General features: G+C 38.5%; 1 protein-coding gene across 1 annotated transcript in view; it reads right to left on the reverse strand.

Annotated features, from left to right (window-relative positions):
- The window catches only part of LOC150083037 (uncharacterized), a 93,850-nt gene extending 75,725 nt beyond the window's left edge, over window positions 1-18,125 (reverse strand). Inside the window, exon 1 of the mRNA XM_090378366.1 lies at window positions 17,623-18,125. Within this exon, the coding sequence (XP_090234492.1) occupies window positions 17,623-18,040 (418 nt within the window). The 5' untranslated portion in view covers window positions 18,041-18,125. The remainder of the gene's footprint in view (window positions 1-17,622) is intronic.
- Window positions 18,126-24,824: the final 6,699 nt, after the last annotated feature.

A 24,824-nucleotide genomic window follows, 5' to 3' on the forward strand; every position in this document is an offset into this window, starting at 1 on the left:
CCCCGTTATAACGCGGTTCGCTTTACGCTGATTCACTATAACGCTGTTCTTATATTATAACCCGTATCTGACTATAACGCTCTTTTACAGATTGCAATTTTGGCTATTTAATGAAATTGTTTCATTTGATAGAGTCGATAGCTTGAAAAGGTATATAAAAATACGGTTAAAACGTTTCCCACGCCGACCTGAGAAATATTCCCACGCTCAGTGAAATTCTCTCGCACGCTAATTTAATTGCAGTACAGTGACTTGTTACGTAGTTCGGAGATCAACATTTTAAAAAATGATCAAGTATATTGCTTGTAATATTTGAGTTATATGCATTTATCCGAAGTCTAGTGATCACTCAGTACCGTATTAGACATCGTGCATAACGGACAGTTTACTTGAACATTGTATCATAATTAATGCAACCAACGCAGTTACATTTTCGAAGAGTTAATAAGGGCCGATAAGAATGAAAAAGCAACGTCTGAGCGCAGTACGAAGACTAAATGTAAGGAAAAAGACTGAATTTGAAAATCAAATTACACGTTTTGAAGCGAATCGATTCCTGTCAAAGACAAGCGGATGTGTGCCAAAATTTAGGACTTGCAAGTTTACCTGTAAGAACAATTATAAAAAAAAATAAAGAATTAATTTTAGCAGCGGGAAAGATAGCTGTTCCACAGCAAGCAACTAGGGCTAGGCCGGCTATTAGGATTGAAATGGAAAGACTAACCAATTTTATTGAAGATAATATCCAATGCAGAATTCAAAAAAAAAGAGAGAGAGATTAGCCTATATGATGATCTGAAGAAAACTCAACTAAAAAAAAAAATTGGAACCATTTAAAACTAGTAAGGGCTGGTTGAATAGATTTAAAATCCAGGGAGAAGCCGCAAGTGCAGATCGAGGAGCCGAAACTTTCAAAAAAGAACTTGTTAAAATTATTGAAGAGGAATGTTGTGTGTTATACTTCTCAACAAGTTTTTAACATAGATGAAGCAGGACTTTTGTGGAAACGAATGCCTAAAAGAAGTTTCATATTGTAAGAAGAAAAAAACATGCCAGGTTTCAATGCGGCAAAGGATCGGTTGACTTTATTGTTGGGTGGTAATTAAACTGCGGGGGATTTAAAATTAATACCCCTTTTAGTTTATTTGGAAGAGGGCCAAAGTTCAACCCAGAATCGACACATTTTTCATAATTAAATTCATCAATTAAATTAAATCAATTTAGATCAATTAAATTCATGATTTTAATTGGAATTTTAAGTTTAATTTTGATACGTAAGTAGTTACCATATAATTATATATGTATGTAATGCAGAATATTTTATATGTACAAATATTTGAATATTAAATATTTTGACCGAAATTTGTGCATCCTTTCACTACCGTTTATTATTGATTAGGAAATATCTTATCGCACCGACCGCAACTCACAAATACATATGTTACCTTATGGGAATGTGGCGCTCGCTTAGCGCGGATTCACTTAGCGCTCTGTTTTTCCGGAACGCATTATCAGCGTTAAGCTGGGGTCACCTGTAATAAGAAACTGTACAGGGAAATAGAATGGGCCAGTAAATCAGAGAGTCTTATAATGGGAGATTTTAATTTCCCAGATATTGACTGGAATTTGGGGGCTGGTCACTCACACACCAGCAAGTCTTTTGTGGATTTATTGGATGATTGTTTTCTACATCAGCATGTTCGGGAGGCAACTAGAGGGAGGAATACTCTTGATTTGATTATCAACAGCGATTCTTCATGCATTAAGAATCTACAGATAAATGAACCACTAGGTGGCAGTGATCACAGTGTGCTGAAGTGGGATTTACTCAAAGAGGTAACTACCATTAGGGGTAAAGGGGAGGGTTATTGCTTTCGTAAAGGCGACTACGATGGACTGAGAGAGTATTTAAATTCTATACAGTGGGACCAACTGATGATGTTACCAACAGCAAATGCAAAATGGGAAGCATTCAAAGAACTTATCTTGGAAGCTACTAGGCTTTACATACCAACTAAGAAATACTGTTCAAGGTTTAGGCCTAAGTGGATGTCAGATGAACTAATGAGACATGTGGCAGAAAAGAAAAATGCATGGGATACATACAAATTAACACGTGAGACAGAAGCCTATGATAGATACAAGTTGATATGCAACCAAGTTACAAAGGAGGTTAGGCAGGCGAAGACAGATTACGAGAAATTTGGCAAGGGATGCAAAGAAAAACAGCAAAGAGTTCTTTACTTATGTAAACTCTAGAAGGAAGGGGATGAATCAGATTGGTCCACTTGATATCGATGGGTCAACTGTTGATGATCCTGCTCGGGTAGCTAACAAACTGAATGAATATTTTGCATCGACATTCACACATGAGGAGTTATTCAGCGAGGGGAATGCCAGAGGTGTATTCAACTCTGGCAGTAAGCTAGAGAATCTTGTAATAACTGAGAGTAAAGTGGAGGAGAAATTGTTGAAGATAAAAACACAAGAAAAGCACCCGGGGTGGATGGGATCTATCCAGTTATATTAAAGGAAGCAGCAGAGGAAGTAAGCAAACCCTTAGCCATAATTATGAGAGCTTCCTTGGACTCAGGGGAGGTACCCACGAACTGGAGATGTGCAAATGTGACCCCAATTCACAAAGGAGTATCAAAGGCTGACACAAGTAATTATAGACCCGTGAGTTTAACTTCTGTTCCAGGAAAATTAATGGAGACACTAGTTAAAGAAGCACTGCAGGATCATTTAGAAAAGACTTCAGTTACAGCTCGGACACAGCATGGTTTTGTTAAGGGGAAGTCTTAGATGACCAATTTGATTGGATACTATGATGCAGTCACAAAGGAACTGGATGCAGATAATAACTTTGATATTATATACTTGGATCTTAGAAAGGCTTTTGATACTGTTGCACATGGAAGACTGCTGCACAAATTGGAGCAGTGTGACATTGGAGGCAAATTGCTGCTGTGGATAAAGGGGTGGCTGAGAGGAAGAAGACAGAGAATGGTAATCAATGGACAATGCTCATCGTGGACTAATGTTATTAGTGGAGTCCCTCAGGGCTCAGTGTTGGGTCCATTACTGTTTTCTGTATTCATAAATGATATTGATGATAGTATATCAAGCTTAATGTCCAAGTTTGCAGACAATACAAAGGTAGGCAGGGTTGTCAAGGACACTACTGACACTATGCTGCTGCAACAGAATCTGAAAAGGTTGAGCAGATGGGCTGAGAGGTGGCAAATGAAGTTTAACATTGACAAATGTAAAGTACTACACATGGGAAACAGCAACACCAGAGCAACGTATCAACTCTGTGGTACTACACTGACAGTGGTAGAGAATGAAAGGGACCTGGGGGTGGTTGTGCAGCAGATATGAAGTTCTCTGAGCAGTGCAGACGGGCCGCAAGAGTAGCTCATGGTGTATTGTCAATGATATATAGGAATTTTTCTAGCAGGGATAAGGAGGTGATTATTCCCTTGTATAAGGCAATGGTCAGGCCACACCTAGAGTACTGTATACAGGTTTGGAGGCCTCATTTCAAGAAGGATGTAGAGCTGCTGGAACGAGTACAGAGAAGGGCAACAAAATTAGTGAATGGAACAAAGGGTTGCTCTTACGAAGAAAGGCTTAAGTTTTACAAATTACAGTGTCTGGAGACTAGGCACCAGCGAGGTGATCTGATAGAGGTGTATAAAGCCTTGAATGGTTTGAGCATGCTCAATGCTGATGGGATTCTTCCTCTTGCTCAGAATAATCACCTGAGAGGGCATAAATTCAAATTGAGGAAAGACAGATGTAGGATAGACGTGAGGAAATTTGCCTTTAGCCAGTGGGTGGTTGGTTGCTGGAATAGACTTCCATCCCTTGTCGTGGAAGTTGATAGCCTAAATAAGTTTAAGGCTCAGCTGAACAGGTATTTCGAACGAACAGAGGGGTGAAGTGGAAGTGGTTATTTTTTATTTATTTATTTTTTTTTTTTTTTTTTTATTTTTTTTTTGGCTGATGCTGCATAAGCTTGCTTTCTTGCATCAAATGCCTCTACTAATGCTAATGCTAAAGAATTCCTCATGTGTGAATGTAGATGCAAAGTACTCATTCAGTTTGTCAGCTACCTGAGCAGGATCATCAACAGTAAAACCATCGATATCAAGTGCACCAATTTGATTCATCCCCTTCTTCCTAGAGTTTAGATAAGTAAAGAAGTCTTTGCTGTTTTTCTTCACATCCTGTGCCACAGATTTCTCGTAATCTGCCTTCGCTTGCTTAACCTCCTTTGTGACTTGATTACAGACTAGTATATATCTACTGTGGATTCTGTGTCACCCACTAATTTATATATACCCCATGCACTCTTCTTCTCTGCCATGAGTTTCATCAGTTCATCAAACATTCATTTATCAGCTAATTGCAAAGTTTTACTGATTTTACCATGTCATTTATTTCTGGTGCCCTAGAATGTATCGTGTTTTAAGAAAACTAAAGCAAAACCAAACTGTCCAGCCTATAATAATACCAAGGTGAAGTCACATGATCTCCATAAATCACTTGTCAATTCATGTATATTTTTGCCTCATTTAGCCCTTAGCAGTTTTTGCTAACCTAAGTGCAACTTCTAGTGATGAAAGGATGTCATGTGCTGTTTTTTTGCAAAAATTTTCTTTTAACTAATGTACCTAGATTTTAGGAAATCTTTCCTAAAATCATATACTTGGATATTAGGAAAGATTTTGATACTATGGCACACGAAAGACTACTGTACAAATTGGAGCATTATGGCATTAAAGCAAATTGCTGCTATGGATAAAAGGATAGTTGAGTTGGAGAAGACAGAGAGTGGTAATCAATGGATGCTGCTCTTCCTGAACTAATGTTATTAGTGGAGTCCCCAAGAGTTCGGTGTTGGGCCCATTGTTGTTTTTGATATTTATCAATGAACTGATGAGGTATATCAGGCTTAGTGTCAAAGTTTGCAGATGATACAAAGGTTGGCAGGGTTGTTAATGACAGTAATGATAGTATGCTACTGCAACAGGATAGGATCTGGAAAAGCTGAGCAGATGGGCTGAGAGGTGGCAACTGAAGTTTAACATTGACAAATATAAAGTATTGCATATGAGTAGCAGTAACCCTAGAGTAACGTATCAACTGCGCAGTACTACACTCAGGGTAGTGGAGAATGAAAAGGACCTGGGGCAAATTGTGCCGTCAGATATGAAGTTTTCTGAGCAGTGCAAAAAGGCTGCAAGAATAGCTCATGGTGTCTTGTCAATGATATACAGGAATTTTGCTAGCAGAGATAAGGGGATGATTGTCCCCTGTATAAAGCAATGGTCAGGCCACACCATGAGTACTGTATACAGGTCTGGAGGCCTAATTTTAGGAAAGATGTAGAATTGCTGGAACAAGTACAGAGAAGGGCAACGAGATTGATGGGTGGAACAAACGGTTGGCTTGTACCAAGAAAGGCTTAAGTTCTGTAAATTGCAGCTTCTGGAGACTAGGCACCTGCGAGGTGATCTAATTAAGGTGTATAGGACCCTGAATGGATTTAGCAAGCTCAATTCTAGTGAGATTCTTCCTCTTGCTCAGATTATGCACCTTAGGGGGCATAAATTCAAATTGAAGAAAGTCAATTGTAGAATAGATGTGCAAAAATTGGCCTTTAGCCAGCAGGTGCCTATTATTATTATTATTATGAGCCATATGGTGCAAAGAAGCCTGAGTCTTTTGCTGCACCAGCCAAAAAAATTCATGAGTTACCCTGTGAGAGAGAGAGAGAGAGAGAGAGAGAGAGAGAGAGAGAGAGAGAGAGAGAGAGAGAGAGAGAGAGAGAGAGAGAGAGAGAAGTAGAAAGGAATCACCAAGAAAGAGAAAAATGATGATATCCAGCTCAGGACCCTGGGTTTGCAAGCCTATACTTACCAGATATGAGCTCCTGGGATTAAATGATCAACATCCTGCAGGAGCTCTCTTACCTTTAAGAAGCTTCACAAAGTCATAGCAAATAGTTGGAACAAACTTCCATCTGTTGTGGTGGAGGTCAGCAACTTAAATAAGTTCAAGGCAGAACTAGACAAACATTTGGAGTGAATGGATGGGTGAAATGGGAATTGTTTTTTTTTTTTTTTTTGGGTGATGCTATATAAGCTTGCTTTCTTGCATTATATGCCTCTACTAATGCTAAACGGCAACTACTTGCTATAAGGAATTGCTAATTTTGTGTTTTTTTTGGGAAAGAGAGAGAGTTTTTTTAAATGGTTTGTTTTGAAATTTTAACATGAAATCTGTTAAATACAACAGTTTAATTTCTCCTTTTTTGAAATGCTAAATGTGTTATGAGGAATAGCTATTAAATAACGACACTGCATATATAGCCCCTACACACCAAGCGCCACCTGTAAAACAAAGGAACAGCAGATGACCTTGAACTTTTCCTAGCTGTCTTCCACGCCACTTTCCAATACGCTCATTCACTTTACAGTAAGAAAGTTTTTCATTACTTTGTGTTTTTCCAGTTTGCCAGAAAAATGACACACAAAAGAATTGAATGAATCAACCTCAAAATTTTTAATGAAATTAAAGAAAACACCAACAGAAAGTTATGTGTTGTTACTTCAAGTTTATGGCGAAGATAAGATACCATGTCTAGATATTGTATGTGTGAAAGGCAATAAAGAATTTCAGACAGAAGCGAGAGTGTGGAAGACTATGAAAACCAAGTCATTAGGTATTCATGAAAAAAATGTGGACCAAGCAAGGACGTTAGAAGCGATCATCATTTAAGCATTAGAATGGTTGCACCAAAACTCAATATAGACAAAGAAACAGTTACACAAATTTTAACTGAAAATTTAGTCATGAGAAAAGTGTGCACCAAGACGGTTCCAAAAAATTTTTGAATGAATGAATATCAAGAAATGAGATTGCCAAGTTTGTGTAAATGTTTTGGAAAAAACAGGTGAAGGTACAGACTTTCTGTACTATAATTACTTGCAATGAAAGTTGGCTGTTCCAGTATAACCAGAAACTAAAATACAGTCAAATGCAAAAAAAAAAGACAAAACAATACACCCCAGACAAAAAAAAAAAAAAAAAAAATCAAAAATGTAAAAATCAAATATGGAAATCATGCTTCTTGTTTTCTTACATATTAAAGGAATTATTATGGCTGAATATGTCTACCATATCAGACTGTCAATCAAACATACTATGCTGAAGTTCTGACAAGGTTGCGTGAAAAAATTTGAAGGAAAAGACCTGAATTGTGGAAGAATGGTTGGATGCTCCATTAAGACAACACTCCAGCAAACAATGCACTCTGTTATCCAGTTTCTGGCCAAAAATTAAATTCCTGTATGTGAACATGCACCCTACTTACTAGTCCCGTGACTTTTGTCCTCTTACCTAAACTGAAGGAAAAAAAAAAAAAACAAATCCGAGTGTTCAAAGGACTCTTACAGAAGATGACTTCCATAAACATTTTTGTGCTTTGAAGAAAGGTGTGGAACAGTATGTGCAAGCCCAAGGCAATTTTGAATGGGATAACTTGTAAGTTATGAAATATTTCATTATATTTATTTTCATGTAACATCAATCGTCCATACAGTAACAAAAATAACAGAAATGCATGGTTCTAGACCTGTGTGTGTGTGTGTGTGTGTGTGTGTTTAACCTCAAACTAAGTGAAGATTTCTGTTGTGAAATAAATACTCTCTTCTGAATACTTCATTTAGAGGAAATGCAGCGTAGAACCTTTGATTGAGATTTTCAAATTTTAATAAACTGTCCATACTTGTGTTCAGTAATTAAAAATACTTCTTTTCTTCTACTTGGAAACTAATATATCATTGTCTATAGTTAACACGTAGTGAATACTCATTGTCATCTCATAGTTGACCACTAGTTAAAGGAGTAAAAATATAATAATCTTTGAAGCCATTAAGAATTTTTATACTGATTAAATTAAAAGATTCTGTTCACGATTTCGACCAAAATGAATTTCAAATGAACAGTGTTAGCTTTTCAGCAGAGAAAAAAAGGGCATGGGATGATTATAAATTGTCAAATACTATAATAAATATAAATGCAACAAGGCATAATATTATAACAGCTTAAAATTATCTATTAAATATTGGTGTAGATACACCATAGATAGCTCTTGAACAAAAAACTACAGAGAAGAGTTACTTATTCGAGGTAGTGCAATACATGGTAACTCATTATGAAGGATGATCACAATATGAGATAAAATTAAAATGCCTTTACACTACACATGTAGCTTTCGTTCAAGAGCTATCTATGGTGTATCAACACCAATATTTAATAGATAATTTTAAGTTCTTATAGTATTATGCCTTGTTACATTTATATTTATTATAGTATTATCACATGCACCTTTCCGCAGCTCTCATATTGTGGGGGTTTAACTTTACAACTTCTTGATTGCAATACCTGGGTACCTGCCCACTCACTGATGAAAGGCCAACTAGCTTGAAACGGTGCCGTCTGGATGGCGATGCCCGCCGAGAATAAGTAACAATAGTCTTCTCTATTAGAGAAGTGTTACTTATCCGAGGTAGTGCAATACATGTTAACTCGTGAAGGATGATCACAATATCAGATACAATTAAAACGATGCCTCTACGCTGCGTATGTAGTTTTCATTCAAGAGCTATCTATGTTGTATCTACATCAATATTTAATAGATAACTTGTCAAAGGATACAGCCAAAATACAAACTATTGTATAACCAAATTATTTAGTGAGTGTCACCCAAATTATTCGGGTGACACTCAAGTCAAGTGGACCCAATTTCGGCAAAGTCAGACGGTCTATGACAGCCAAATTCTCTGCTTGCACCTTCACGATGGTGGGACTGTTAGTAATCCTGGGTATAACCTCCATGCACAAGTACATGGTGGGTGACCACGGAGGAACGCCACCCCTCTATGTTACCAGGCAGTACTAGGTGGTAGATGACTCTCATCAACCGGTGCAATATCACCAATTTGCTTATCGGAGGCTTGAAGTGATAGAACCCATGTTTAGTTTCTAGAGCTATGTTCCGGTCAACCCTTCCCTATCTCTTCCATCATGCAGAATGATTGATGACTTTTGAGGTTATGATGAATGTTGTGGCGAGATCCAATATTCCTTACATTTCGAGGGTACAGATCTAAAATGGTGTTCGCAGGCCGGCTGCAAGTTAGTACACCGGACCGAACCTACTGATAAGTCTCTAGGAGGCTTCCGGATCAGCTAGTGTATAATCTTGCTACCTCTACTCTGCCAGATAGTGACTGGAGGGAGTCCGAGTAGTGTGTATGCGGGAAGCATTGTTGAGGCCATGTTATGTCAAGGATCTGGGTATATTCTTACCCTGTATATGCCATATCCAAAAATTTCATTACTTCATACAGCATATCCCACCCACTTTTTCTTACTATTGAATACACCATGAATTGTCAAACTAATAGATTAAACTTATCTGCGAAAAGATCTAAACCTCCCAAGCACTTCCTAATTCATTTCACAAATATACGTGGTCTCAATTCTAATCTCAACGATGTCCATTTCCACTTGCAGTCTGCCAAACCCCATGTACTTTTTCTGACAGAATCTCAGTTATCAGTTGATTCAACTACCACTCATCTCAGATGCCCAAATTATTCACTGTATGATTCCTTTCGCCTCAAAGGTGGTACTTGTGCATATGTCCATTCTGATATTCCCTGTCAGAGACTTGGCAATTTGGTATCTCCTCTCTTTGATCTTCTCTGGCTTAAAATCTCTCTATCTCATTGTGTCAAATTCATCTGTTGTCTCTACCGTTCTCCCAACTCCACTAATCACTTGGAGCTCTTTGACTTCCTCTCTTTGCAACTTGACTTTCTCCAGTCCAACTTTCCTAACAGTGAGGTAACTTTCCTTGGTTATTTTAATGCTCACAGCTCCAACTGGCTTCCGTTTTCTAGTCACACCAACCAAGCTGGTCGAGATGCTGAGGCTTTTGCAATTACTAATGACCTTGCACAGATTGTTCATTTACCTACAAGAATACTGGACAATCCTAATCATACAGCCAATATGCTTCATCTTTTCCTCACAAACAACCCTTCTAAGTACAAGGTCGAAGTGAGAGGTCCTTTAGGCACTTCAGATCACAACTTGGTGATTGTCTCTTCTCCAATGGAACCTTTATCTCATGGCTATTCCCAACCTCGTGTTGTTTGGCATTACAAGAATGCAAAATGGGATGACCTGCAAGACTTCTTTTCTTCTTTTCCATGGTCGGATTACTGTTTCAAAACTTCTGATGTCAACGTTTGCTCAGATCGTGTCAGTGAAATTATTCTTGCAGGAATGGAATCCTTTATCCCACACTCCACTTTAAAATCTTGTCCTTTATCTAAACTTTGGTTTTCCAATAAATGTGCTAAGGCTGTTCAAGAGAAGAATGTTGCATATTGTAATTGGCTTGTTTCAAATTCTTCAGTTTCATTTTCTGCCTACACCAAAGCTCACAACAATTGTAAAGCAGTTATTAATCAGTCCAAACTAGAGTTTGAACAGGCTAAGAGTAGAAAACTTGCTTCTTGCCCTAATGGTAGCCGAGAATTCTAGTCTCTTGCCAAAGCTATTGGCCACCACTTTTGCCCATCTCTGCTCCCAACTCTGTCCAAACCAGATGGTTCTGTTGTCACTTCAGCCAAGGATAAAGCTGACCTGCTAGCATCCCATTTTTCTTACAACTCATGTATTAATGATCTTGGTAAAACACCTCCCACTATTCCCAACATGCTCCATTCAATGCTTCCTGTGGTCTTCCGTCAAAAGGATGTCAGAAGGATTTTGACGAATCTTGATGCTAAGAAAGCTCCAGGTCCTGATGGTATTTCTCCACTTGTTCTCAAAACCTGTGCTCCTGAACTTACTCCTATTCTTTGCCGCCTTTCTTCACTTTCTTATTCCAAAGGTGTTTTTCCTTCTGCCTGGAAATTTGCTCATATCCAGCCAGTTCCTAAAAAGGGTGACAAATCCCTCCCATCCAATTATCGTCCCATTGCAATTACTTCTACTTTTTCTAAAATAATGGAGAAATCAATTAACCGCCAACTCTTAAACTACCTAGAAACCTTCCGTCTGATCAACGATTGCCAGTATGGATTCTGTCAGTGTTGATCGACTGGTGATATTCTGGCTTATGTTACCCATTTATGGACTAATTCAATGGAAAGGTTCGGTGAAACACAAGTAGTTGCTCTTGACATCTCAAAGGCTTTTGATCGTGTTTGGCATAAAGGTCTTCTAAACAAGCTTCCATCTTATGGTTAACCAACTGATTTTAGTGATTGGTTATCTAGTTTTCTCTCTGATCGCTCACTGAGGGTGATGGTAGATGGCTCTCTGTCTTCTAACTTTTTCACTAATGCCGGTGTCCCCCAAGGTTCAGTTCTTTCCCCCACTCTTTTCCTCTTGTATATTAATGACCTTCTTCCATTGACTGGAAATCCTATCCATAGTTTTGCCGATGATAGCACATTGCATTCCACTTTCCATTTTGAGAAACCTTGTCCTGCTCAATCAGCTTCAACTTCTCGAAAATCTGCTACCAATTCCTTAAATGCCAATCTTCAGGTAATTCTCCCGTGGGGCAAAGGCAACTTAGTTGATTTCAACCCTTCTAAAACTCAGTCTTGTCTTATATCTTGCAAAAAGGATTCTTCTGCTGCTATGCTTATCTTTAGTGACACTCCGATTTCTAGGCAAAATGATATATCTCTTTTGGGGATTACCCTGACTTCTAATCTCTCTTGGGGATTACCCTGACTTCTAATCTCTCTTGGCACAAGCACATTACAAATATTGCTTCCTCTGCATCTAAAAAACTTGGTTTTCTCTTTCGCTCTAGGCGTTACTTTTCTTCCAAACAGCTGCTCACTCTGTATAAATCGCAAATCCGCCCTGCCATGAAATAGTTCCCACATCTAGGGTGGTACCCCCAAAACCTCTCTCAGGCTTCTTGATTCCATTCAGAAGAGGGCAGTTAGGTTAATTAATGATTCATCTCTAACAGAGTCTCTCCACGCGCTGTCTCATAGCCGTGCTGCATGCCTCTTCTACAGATACTTCCGTGGGTACTGTTCTTCTGAATTGGCTTCTATAATTCCCGCTCTCTCTTTCAAAACAGTCCGAACACGTGCCGCCACCAGCCAACATCCATTTACTGTCCAACTTCAAACTCAGAGAACCAACTTTTCATCTTCCTTGTTTATTCATTCAACTGCCATTTTCTGGAACAACCTTCCTTCATACGCATTTCCTGAAAATTACAGTCTACAGAAGTTCAAGTCCAATGTCAACAAACATCTTCTTTCGTCTTCTCAATCTCCAACCCAAGCACAGTACTAAGTACTATAGGTTCTAATACCTCCAGTGTTTGGGGTTTACATAAAAAAAAAAAAAAAAAATTTAGGGGTTTTGGCAAGCTAAAACAGATATAAGAAGTCCTCAGTTTACGTAAAGCAGATATGAGAAGTCCATGAATCTACATTCACACAATCACACACCAAGTAAGAGACTTCAGAAATCTATCAAATACTAATTTATCTAACAGGTGTTAGAAAATATTTAATACTGACTAAGTTAAATGATTTTATCATGTTAGTAAACAAGGTTGTAAAGTAATTAGTATTAGTAGCAGCATATGATGCTGGAAAGCAAAGTTATAAAGCATCAGCCAAAAAAAAAAAAAAAAACTTCCCACATCACCCATCCATCCCTCCAATAATTTGTGTAGTTCTTTGAATTTATTAAAACTATCCACTTCCATAACAACAGATGGAAGTTTATTCCAACAATCAACCACAAGCTAGCTGAAGACAAACCTCCACACATCTATCCTGCAACTATCCTTCCTCAATTTGAATTAATTCCCACCTGCCCATGTGTGCAGTAGGAGCAAGATCAACAATGCCATCTGCATTGAGATTACTCAATCCATTCAAAGCTTTAAAACACCTCAATCAGATCATCTCACAGGTGCCTAGTCTCCAAAAACTGCAATTTTCAGGAACTGAAGTCTTCCTTGGCAAGTCCACCCTTACATTTCCTTCACCAATTTTACTGCCCTTCTCTGTGCCCATTCTAGCAGATCTACCTCTTTCCTAAAATGAGGCTTCCAGATCTGTATACAATATTCAAGATGTGGCATAACCACTGATTTCTATAATATAATCATCTCCTTATCCCTGCTAGCAAAGTTCCTGTATATCATTAACAAAACACAAGCCGTCTGGCATTCTGTCTGCATTGGCTGGAAAACTTTATATCTGACTGCATAATTACCCCTTTTTATTTTTCTTTTTTTTTTTTTCAACTTCCACTAACTATATAACTGAGTATAAATACCACACAGTTGTTAAGTTAATCTGGAATTACTGCTAACTAGATGCAGTACCTTGCATTTGTCAACATTCAACTGCCTATCTGCCTAATTTTTCTAGATCTTGTTACTGTAGCATACTTAATGTCATTAACCACCCTGCCAACCTTTATATCATCTGCAAACTTGGCTAAAAGTAAGCAATGCACCTGAGGTTGATGGAATTAGATTCAGAGGAAGTACCTGTAGATTAGAGATATGCAAACGTATCCCTTACTCACAAAGGTTCAAAGGGTGAAGTGGTTAACTATAGACCTATATTGTGCCAGGGAAAATAATGAAATAATTAGTTAACATAGTAAGGCCAAATTATTTTGATAGGAGTGGAGTTAAAAGGCAATTGCTTCACAGGCTTGTTAAAGAGAGAGTTAAATCTTGACTCACAAATCTAATTAGCTACCCTGAAGTTGTCATGAAGAAACTGGTTATAAAGAATAAAAAATTTTGGATAATTCAAATGAAATCTCCAATATCTCTGAATGAAGTTCCAAACTCTTTGTATTAGCAGCAACTAAATCCATTTACGTTTGGCCAAATTGGGGAGGTAGCCAAGTTTCAAGTTCTTGGTGGTTTCATATTTCAAGTCTCTCTCTCTCTGTGTAGTGGGAGTAATGAGCACACATGTTACTGCTGGCATATAGTAAGAAAATTATGAAAACAATTATCAATGGAAATAATATATTCATATTTGTGATTAGCTTTCACCACTGAATTTGACAGATAAATTTATTTTCATGACAAAGATAATATTTATTTTTTATCATTTTTATTTGTGGCAGGGGTAACTTCTGCTATGTCATAGCCTGCAATTCTCATATTACACTATCCAACAATCCGAGGGAAAGAGGGGGGAACCAACATCACAGTAGGTCGGATAAGAGGGGAACTGTTTGAAATTAAATTTTTGCATATGCTGACAAGTTGATCCAGTAGCTCTTTTACCATGAGTTTATGGGGAGGATGTAATTACTGTGTGACACTTATTTCCAAATTAATCTGTGTTTACTGGAGCAAGGGGAGAAATATTAAACCAAAGCATTTACATACAAAATCTTCATTTCTAGGAATTTAATATTTCTTGAAGAAACTCACTGCACAAAGCCAACCACTAGTGGGAAAACACACTTTCAGGGAATTCAATCAGGAAAGGAATGAAAAATTAAAGAATACATTTTATAAGCAACTGCACCTATTTTGCCTCAAATTTCACCTTATTATCTATGCCATATGCCATGGTTTTTAAACCTGGGTTCTCCAGTACCTTATTGAAGCTACATGAGCTTATTGGAGTTCAAATGTTTTTTAATGAGAGAAAGATGAGTTTTTTCTTTTTCTCTTTTTGGTTTCAAATGAAAAAGGACCAAATAACGAGAAAAAATATCAGGAATGAGAGTTCTGAGTTAGGTATTAACAATATTTTAATAAGAATTAAGAAATATCCAAGATCAAAACAGTCTGCAGAGAGCAGTGGTTTTCAAATTGCTATCCTGATCCCAGTAGTTTCCACAAATATTCTATTAACTTTTTAATTTCTGTACAAGTATTGCTGAAAACAGCAATACTTGTACAGAAATTAAAAAGTTAATAGAATATTTGTGGATATATAAGATATTAGAAAAAAAAAAAAAATCCCATTCTACCCATCCATTCACTCCAAAAGTTGTCCAGTTCTTTCTTGAATTTATTTACGTTTATTGTTAATTACAGTTTTTTAAAGATATTAGAGTTCCGTAGAAGATTCACGTTTGCAAAAGGCTTCGACAGAAGATTTAGATTTACAAAAAGTCCCATGGCTAAAAATAACTGAAATAACTATTGGACGAATATTAGTACTGGCAAAATTATGCAAGGAAAGAAGAACAGCATCAGCAAGAAAAAAAAAAAAACACACTATCCCAGAACACTGCACCCTGATGTAAGCAAATACACACACTAGACAAAAAATTATGAACCTTTATTCAGAATCGAATCAGGCCACCTTTGTTTTGAATAATAGCAAGTGTGCAGTGCAGCATGGATTTTATAAGGTATGTTAGTGCATTTTGGTCTAACTGTAAATATTCTTCCAGCAAAATATCACATAGCTGCAACAAAGTTGAAGGAAAAGGACTTCGTTACAGAATAGCTCTCTCCAGCATATTAGCATTAGTAGAGGCATACGATGCAAGAAAGCGAGCTTATACATCATCAGCCAGAAAAAAAAAAAAAAATCCCATTCTACCCATCCATTCATCCAAAGGTTTTCCAGTTCTTTCTTGAATTTATTTACATTATTGACTTCCACACTGACAGATGGAATTTTGTTCCTGCAATCAACCACCCACTGGTAAATTTCTGCACATCTATTCTACAACTGTCTTCATTGAATTTGAATTTATGCCCCCCCTCAGGTGCATAACCTGAGCAAGAGGAATATCCCACACATAATCAACAGGATCAAGATCAGGTGAATATGTGGGCCAGGGAAGATGGTGAAAATCCATGTCATGTTCTCCGAACCATTCTTGCATGATCTGGCATGATGCATGGCTGCACTGTCATCTACTTGTTATTTGTTATTTGGTTTTTTTTTTAGGAGCATTAGCAACTAAGGCCATATTGCTCCGGGATATGCGGTGGTCATTCCCTGACCTTTCCACATCCTCCATATTTGGTGGTGACAGGCTCGAACTCCGGTATAATCAAGAAGTGTGTGATACGCACTGCTGCTTCTTCTCCTTCCCACCTGGCTACGGAGGCACCTGCTGTCATCTACAAAGCAGCCATCACCTTCAGGATAAAAGCGCATTGCAAAGTGCAGTAGATCTGATATAAAATTCACGTACTCCCTGGATGACATTTGACTTTCCACCAATTTCAACAGACCCTGCCAGTGCCAGAGAAACATTCTCCATACCATGATACGATGTCCAGATGCTTGGGTTGTCTTAACAAGGCAAGCTGGATCCATCATTTCATGTGGTTCTCACCACTCTCTATGAGTACCATCAGTGCAAAATGAAGTGTAGTGCAATTCATTTGACTACATAACTTTCTTCCATTGTCCCACTGTTATCACAACATTCTCGACAGCACTGCAAGCAGATTTTTCTGTTTTTCTCTGAAACAAGTGGCTTCTGAATAGGCAGGGGACTACCAATACCCAATTTCTTCAATTTCCTGTGCACGGTAATGGTTGAAATAGAGCAGTGCTGGGACTGGTTGAAATCAGATGTTATTTGCTGCACACACACACACTGGATGTCATAATTTTGCATACAGTACTTTTAGAGTTCAACGGCTTCACCCCAGAGGTATTGTTTTTTGTTCACATTGATGCCATTGAGATGAGGAAGAACTACTTACTTTCAGTCATTCATTAAAAACCTTTGAGTTGGATGCTTTTCAGAAACTAGTTTTGTCTTTCGTTTCTTGAATCATGGCTCCTGCTAAACATGCACTTATGATAAGACCTTTTTCAAAGTTTGAAAGATTATGAATTTTCCCCCATTCAAGCTACAGATTAATGCAGTCAAACAACCTGTGTAGTCTTTATACTCAACGAAGAACAAGTCATCGCCCCCACATCACAGTTCTCTTTGCATCTATTTGCATTTGTTCTGTCCGTGACTGTGTTAATTCAAAGGTCCATATTTTTTGGCCAGTGCGTATGAACAATGCAGACAGCACTAAAAAAAAAATGGTTCAACAACTGAACGAGTGTTTGTAAGTAAATTAAAAACACTCCTCGCTATATGCCCTTAACATTGAGGCCACTAGACTAGCGGTAAAACTTTAGAACAGGGTCTTACTTCTAAAATGGTGGTGAAAAGAGTAAGAAGGCAGTGATTGACATGCCTAACCGGCTATGGGTTAGGCATGTCAATCGTGTGCTAGATAAGATGTTTATTCCCCCCCCCCCGGCCACTGTTTTTAAATCGAGAACTCGTTTTTGTAATTTAAAACAGCGGAAAGGGGGGAATAAAGACTGAGATAGTAGTCTGGAGGGGAGACCCTATTCTAAAGTTGGGCCAAATAAGGTAATGATAAGAGGGAATAAACAGTGATGTTGTAATACAATATAAACTTTAATTACATTCTGAACTATTTCTTGTTCATGTGTACGTTGGGCAAGCAACAAACAGATGTGTATATGCTATATAACTGTCATCACATTGTGCATTTCTTACCTGATCGTTTTGGTGTAAATTCTCTCGAATCCCGTGAACCTTGGAAAGAAATATTATTACCGTTCCCACCGTTAATTCGCGTCGAGACTTCGTTTTTCAAGGTATCGGCCTGTGATATTCTGCCAGGAGAATTTTCTGGGGTTGTTCCTTTAGAGCGACAAGATACAATTTTTCCTCTTTCCTGGCGTCGAAAGATAAGACTGCTATGACCATCTCGGCTGCTAGAACGAAATTTTTCCAAAGGCTCCTTCACTCTAAAGTGGGTAGAAAGTGGCAGAGATGGTAATGAGCGTTCAGATGAACTACGTTTGGGAACTTGATCGTCTCTGATCAGTTTCTCCTCCTCGTCTCTCCGGGACCTAATGAATTTTTCTTTCCTTGGCTCTTTAATTTTGCTGTTAGAAGGTCTTTGATTCATTACCTCATTCAAAACAATTGCATTTTCATACAATTAAACCATATCACTAACAAACGCACACTTCCACTGCGTTCCAAATGATCGCCATGTTGATAACAGCCTGGGTTCCTCGTTAATTATAAAATGGTACCAGAAACTAAAATAATATCAATGACAAAACTATATTAAAATAATTTTGACAGTGATAACGTACGATATTTTAAAATACATTAGACAAGGATTTCTCATAATTTCCATATTTCGCTTTATTTAATTGTTTCTCAAATTGCGATAAATTATAAACAATTAATTTGCATAAAATTTAAATATCAGAAATTTTTGCTTATATTAATTCCGTTTATTAGCTTTTGTGAAGAACTTTGAACATGCTTTTGACGAAGTTATTAATAAGCGTGTGAATTCATAAGAGTTGAACATAGTGCATATTACGCGCTAGTTGTACGTTTTTTGGATGTAAGAAACTTCACAAAATATATACACCCCATTATTGTTAACCAATAAATTGATTAACATATTAGTTAGTTATTTTAGTATTAGTAGTAATGGCAAATTGTGCAAGAAAGCAGCCCTCGTGAGAAGCACAGTTGGTAGGATCGCAGTCCCCACACCGGGTGGAAAACACTGAGTTTGAGTCCTGTCCGATGACTGGAGGAATTTTCATGGGCCTTCTTCACAAAGTGGCTAAGTTAGTCGGTATTACGCAAGGGCAGCATGTCTCTTTCTCTCCAAAAATCGGAATTCTTAATACAGAAAACCTCAGAAAATCGGCCTCAGAACACGAGCAATTTACAGACAATATACACAGAGCAAGATGCCCTTAGTTTATGATGCTCCTTAAACACTATTACAACAACAACGGCAAGAAAGCATCAGCCAAAAAAGGGAGAGGAGTTCAGAAATTCGTACACTCCAGAAAATTAGTCTCGTTCTTTATGACTTTATTCAACCCATTAACTTCCACAACAACAGCAGCCTCTTCCAACAAACGAACACCAGCTAGCTGAGGACAAGCATCCGCACTTAGCTAAGGATACATTGAACGACACAGCAAGCTCTCAACAGCCCACATCAATGCCAGAGCTTGCACTTGATCATCCGGCAACACAATAGCAACCTTCAGGGCAGAATGCGCTGGTCCCACAGGAGCTGGTTATTGTCGGTAACTCTATTGTCAGGGAGAGGGGAAATATATTGTGCAAAAAGGATAGGTGTAATAACACCAGGGTATGTCTGCCAGGTGGAAAAGTTGATGACGTTGTAGAGCATATATATATTCTTTTAAAGGGCACAAAGGACGATATTGTTGTACACGTCAGCACTAATGACATTAAGAGTAAGAGATCTGAAACCATCCTTCCTACACTTGAATTTTTGATCCCTCACGTGGGTAGTCTCAGCAAATAGAAAAACTTCTGTAGTTGCAGCAAACTGATAAGTTTTCATTAATAAAATTTTATCGTATTTCTGATTAGTTAGTTAGCGTATTAAAACAACAAGTGTAAAACACAATTGTTGTTATTAAAACAACAATTGTGTTTTACAAATACCTTAAATAGGCTTAGGGGCCTTAGTTAGTTTTTTTTTAATTTCGCTAGTGATTTTATAAGATTCAACTCGCTACTGATACCGCTATCGTAACGGTCTTTTAGGCAGGAATATTAGCATTAGCATTAGCATCAGTAAAGGCACATGATGCAAAAAAGCAAACTTATATAGAACCAGCCAGAAAAAAAAAAAAAAATCTTCTAATTTCACCCAACCACTTGCTCCAAATTCATATCTAGTTCTGCCGTGACTCTATTTAAGCTATCAACTGCTACAACGACAATTGGAAGTTTGTTCCAGTAATCAGCCACACGCTCGATAAAGGCAAAATTCCGCACATCTGTCCTACAACTGCCTTTCCACATATTGAATTTATGCCCTCTCAGGTAATTATTCTGAGCATGAGGAAGAATCCCATCAGCATTAAGCATGCTCAAACCATTAAAGGCTTTATTCACCTCAATCAGACCACCTCGCAGATGCCTAGTCTCCAGACACTGTAATTTCGAAAAACTTGAGCCTTTCTTCGTAAGAGAAACACTTTGTTCCATTCACTAATCTTGTTGCCCTTCTCTGCAATCGCATCAGCAGCTCTAAATCCTTCTTAAATGAGGCCTCCAGACCTGTATACAGTACTCAAGGTGTGGCCTGACCATTACCTTATACAAGGGAATAATCACCTCCTTATCTCTGCTAGAAAAATTCCTGTATATCATTGACAAGACTCCATGAGCTACTCTGCAGCCCGTCTGCACTGCTCAGAAAACTTCATATCTGCCTGAAAAATTACCCCCAGGTCCTTTTCATTGTCTACCACTGTCAGTGTAGTACAACAGAATTGATACGTTATTCTGGGGGTTACTGCTTCCCATAAGCAATAATTTACATTTGTTAACGTTAAACATCAGTTGCCACCATTCAGTCCATCTCCTCAAATTTTCTAGATCCCGTTGAAGCAGCGTACTGTCATTAGTGGCATTAACAACCCTACCAACCCTCGTATCATCTGCAAACTTGGACATTAAGCCTGATATACCATCATCAATATCATTAATAAATAGAGAAAACAACAATGGACTCAACACTGAACCTTGAAGGACTCCACTAATAACATTCGTCCTCGAAAAGCAGTGTCCATTGATTTCCATTCTCCACTGTCTCCCGCTTAACCATCCCTTTATCCATAGCAGCAATTTGCCTCCAATGCCACACTTCTCCAATTTGTGCAGCAGTCTGCCATGCGCAACAGTATCAAAAGCCTTTCTAAGATCCAAATATATAATATCAAAGTTATTCCCTGCATCCAGTTCCTTTCTGACCACATCATAGTATCCAATCAAATTGGTCAGACAGAATCCAGAAGACTTCCCGTTAACAAAACCATGCTGTGTCCGAGCTATACTTGAAGTCTTGCCTGGATGATTCTGAAATGTTTCTTTGACCAGTGCCTCCATTAATTTCCCTGGAACAGAAGTCAAACTATCAGGTCTGTACTTACTTGGGTCGCCCTTAGGTCGCATCAGTGTCATTAGGCCTAAAACACACTCCTACTCTCATTTTTGATTTCCCAATGCTTATGTAAAACCAAACTGGCTCGACACTGCACTGTCCAGCCATGTCGACCGGCTGTACTTCCTTGGATCTTATGTATTTCTTAACTAATAGCATAAACGCTCCTCCCTTCCTCTCCTGTCCATCATTCCTGTACACATTGTACTCCTCAAATTCCATTTCTGCATTCCTTATATCTGTGTAACACCATGTCTCTAATAACCCAACAATATCTGTCTTTGATATTTTGGCTGACACCTGAAATTCATCAATATTGTAGGGTAACCAGTAATTCAGAAGAGTAGTAACGTTTGAATTGTAAAAAGCAAGTATTTTTGAAGGTTTTAATCACTCTTTTGGCATATACCTTTTGTATTTAGCTAAGCATATAACTAATCCAGCCTTGTAATCATCACAGTATAACGTAACTTGATATCGTATATCTCGAATTTCAAAGCTAAGGTATAACGTAAGCTGTACAGCGGAATACGTATTAGTGCATTAGCTTAGTATAGTATTGTATAGTTAAGTATAGAATAGAACATTAAATAAATTGTATTTGTTAACCTTATTAATTTTCATGTCTGCGCGTGTAGCACAGTGGTATCGTCACCGTCCTCCCCACACCGGGTGGAAAAGGCCTGGGTTCGAATCCCGTCGATGATGCGAGGAACTTTAATGGGCTTTTTTCACTCCGTGGCTGAGTTAGTTGGTCTCAGGCGTAGATAGCAAGGTTTTTCTCCCCAGTAACTGGGGTTTTTTCGTCCAGCAAAACAGGCAAATCAACCATAGAACATACGCAATTTACAGACACAAATACCGGTTAATGTATTTAATTACGGGCAACCCTAACAGAATAATTTGATTTTTGTTTTTTTATTAATTTTCATTGTTAATTAATTATATCGTATTTAAACGGAAATCACCCGCCAGACTAGAGCAGCGAAGCAATGTCCACAAAGTAGCGAGAATGCTGTGGCTAATGGGATAATCAAAGGGGGCGATTTTCCAACGCATTACACCCTAAAGAAATGTGCAACCTGTGATATGTTTGCAGGGTTCTGTTACTGGAAATGATGTTGCCAAGTTGGATGCCTTTGTATGTGGGCTCGATATATGCATACATAAACATGTGAAGAAATTAGGCTCCAACTCAACGTTGTCATGGGCCTCTATGAGAGCTTGAAGGACAGGGTAAGCACCCTCTAACGACTTACATTGGAGGACCTATCAAGTTCCAGCTGCCCACACGAATCCCGTTGATGACGAGGAACTTTAATGGGTTTTTTTCACTCGTTGGCTGAGTTAGTCGGTCTCAGGTGTAGATAGCAAGATTTTTTCCCCAGAAACAGGTGTTTTTCGTTCAATATACAGGCAAATCGACCATAGAACACACGCATTTTGCAGACACAAATATGGATTAATGTATTCAATTATTGGCAACCCTAAAATAATAATTTGATTTTTTTTTTTTTTTTTTTTTTTTTTTTCTGCCCACATCAATGCCAGAGCTTGCGCTTGATCATCCGGCAACAATGCGGCAAACTTCAGAATGCGCTGGTCCCAAAGGAGCTAGTTAATATCGATAACTCTATTATCAGGGAGATGGGAAATATAGCAGGCAAAGAGAATAGGTGGAATAGGACCGGGGCAAACGCTGATGACGTTATAGGCCAGATATCATATTTTAAGGGCACCAAAAGATGCTATGAACAATCTCCTCAACACAGCACACTCAACCACAGAAAAATTCTACTGGCTATCTCCACTGACTTTGCTGGTGCCTTCGATTCCATCTGGTGGCCCAGCATTGTCAGGAGATTACGTCAAATCAATATTCCACTCAACCTCTACTGCTGCCTCCAGAACTAGCATTAGCATTAGCATTAGCAGAGGCATATGATGCAAGAAAGCAAGCTTATTCAGCATCAGCCAAAAAAAAAAAAAAAAAAAACCACTCCCATTTCACCCCTCCGTTCGTTCGAAATACCTGTCCAGTTGAGTTTTAAATTTGTTTAGGCTATCAACTTCAACAACAAGTGATGGAAGTCGGTTCCACCAACCAACCACCCGCTGGCCAAAGGCAAATTTCCGCACATGTATCCGACATCCGTCCTTCCTCAATTTGAATTTATGCCCTCTGAGGTGATTATTCTGAGAAAGATGAAGAATCCCATTGGCATTGAGCATGCTCAAACCATTCAAAGCCTTATACACCTCTATCAGATCACCTCGCCGGTGCCTAGTCTCCAGACTCTGTAATTTGCAAAACTTAAGCCTTTCTTCGTAAGAGCAACCCTTTGTTCCATTTACTAATCTTGTTGCCCTTCTCTGTACCCGTTCCAGCAGCTCTACATCCTTCTTGAAATGAGGCCTCCAGACCTGTATACAGTACTCAAGATGTGGCCTTACCATTGCCTTATACAAGGGAATAATCACCTCCTTATCCCTGCTAGAAAAATTCCTGTATATCATTGACAAGACACCATGAGCTACTCTTGCAGCTCGTCTGCACTGCTCAGAGAACTTCATATCTGCCTGCACAATTACCCCCAGGTCCTTTTCATTCTCCACCACTGTCAGTGTAGTACCGCAGAGTTGATACGTTGCTCTGGGGTTACTGTTTCCCATATGCAGCACTTTACATTTGTCGATGTTAAACCTCATTTGCCACCTCTCAGCCCATCTGTTCAACCTTTCCAGATCCTGTTGCAGCAGCATAGCGTCAGTATTGTCCTTCACGACCCTGCCAACCTTTGTATCATCTGGAAACTTGGACATTAAACTTGATATCCCATCATCAATATCATTCATAAACACCGAAAACAACAACGGACCCAACACTGGACCTTGAGGAACTCCACTAATAACATTAGTCCACGTTGAGCAGTGTCCATTGATTACCACTCTCTGTCTTCTGCCACTCAACCATCCCCTTATCCATAGCAGCAATTTGCCTCCAATGCCACACTGCTCCAATTTGTGCAGCAGTCTTCCATGTGCAACAGTATCAAAAGCCTTTCTAAGATCCAAATATATAATATCAAAGTTATTCTCTGCATCCAGTTCTTTTGTGACTACATCATAGTATCCAATCAAATTGGTCAGGCAAGACCTGCCCTTAACAAAACCATGCTGCGTCTGAGCTATAACTGAATTCTTGTCTAGATGATCCTGCAGTGCTTCTTTAACCAGTGCCTCCATTAATTTACCTGGAACAGAAGTTAAACTAACAGGTCTATAATTACTTGTGTCAGCCTTTGATCCTCCTTTGTGAATTGGGGTTACATTTGCACATCTCCTGTCTATGGGTACCTCCCCTGAGTCCAAAGAAGCTCTCATAATTATGGCTAGGGGTTTGCATACTTCCTTTGCTGCCTCCTTTAATATAACTGGATAGATCCCATCCACCCCAGGTGCCTTTTTTATGTTTATCCTCAGCAATCTCTCCTCCACTTTCCTCTCAGTTATTACAAAATCATCCAGCTCACTGCCAATGTTTACTTTACCTACATCATTCTCCTTCCTGAATAACTCCTCATGCGTGAATGTAGATGCAAAATACTCGTTTAGATTGTTAGCCACCTGAGCAGGATCCTCAACTGTTGAACCATCAATATCCAGTGGACCAATCTGATTCATCCCTTTCCTTTTCGAGTTCAAGTATGTAAAGAACTCTTTTCTGTTT

This window comes from Mastigoproctus giganteus, chromosome 7, assembly GCF_048544385.1.
Source record: "Mastigoproctus giganteus isolate SK-2022 chromosome 7, ASM4854438v1, whole genome shotgun sequence".
In the NCBI taxonomy this organism is placed as follows: domain Eukaryota; kingdom Metazoa; phylum Arthropoda; class Arachnida; order Uropygi; family Thelyphonidae; genus Mastigoproctus; species Mastigoproctus giganteus.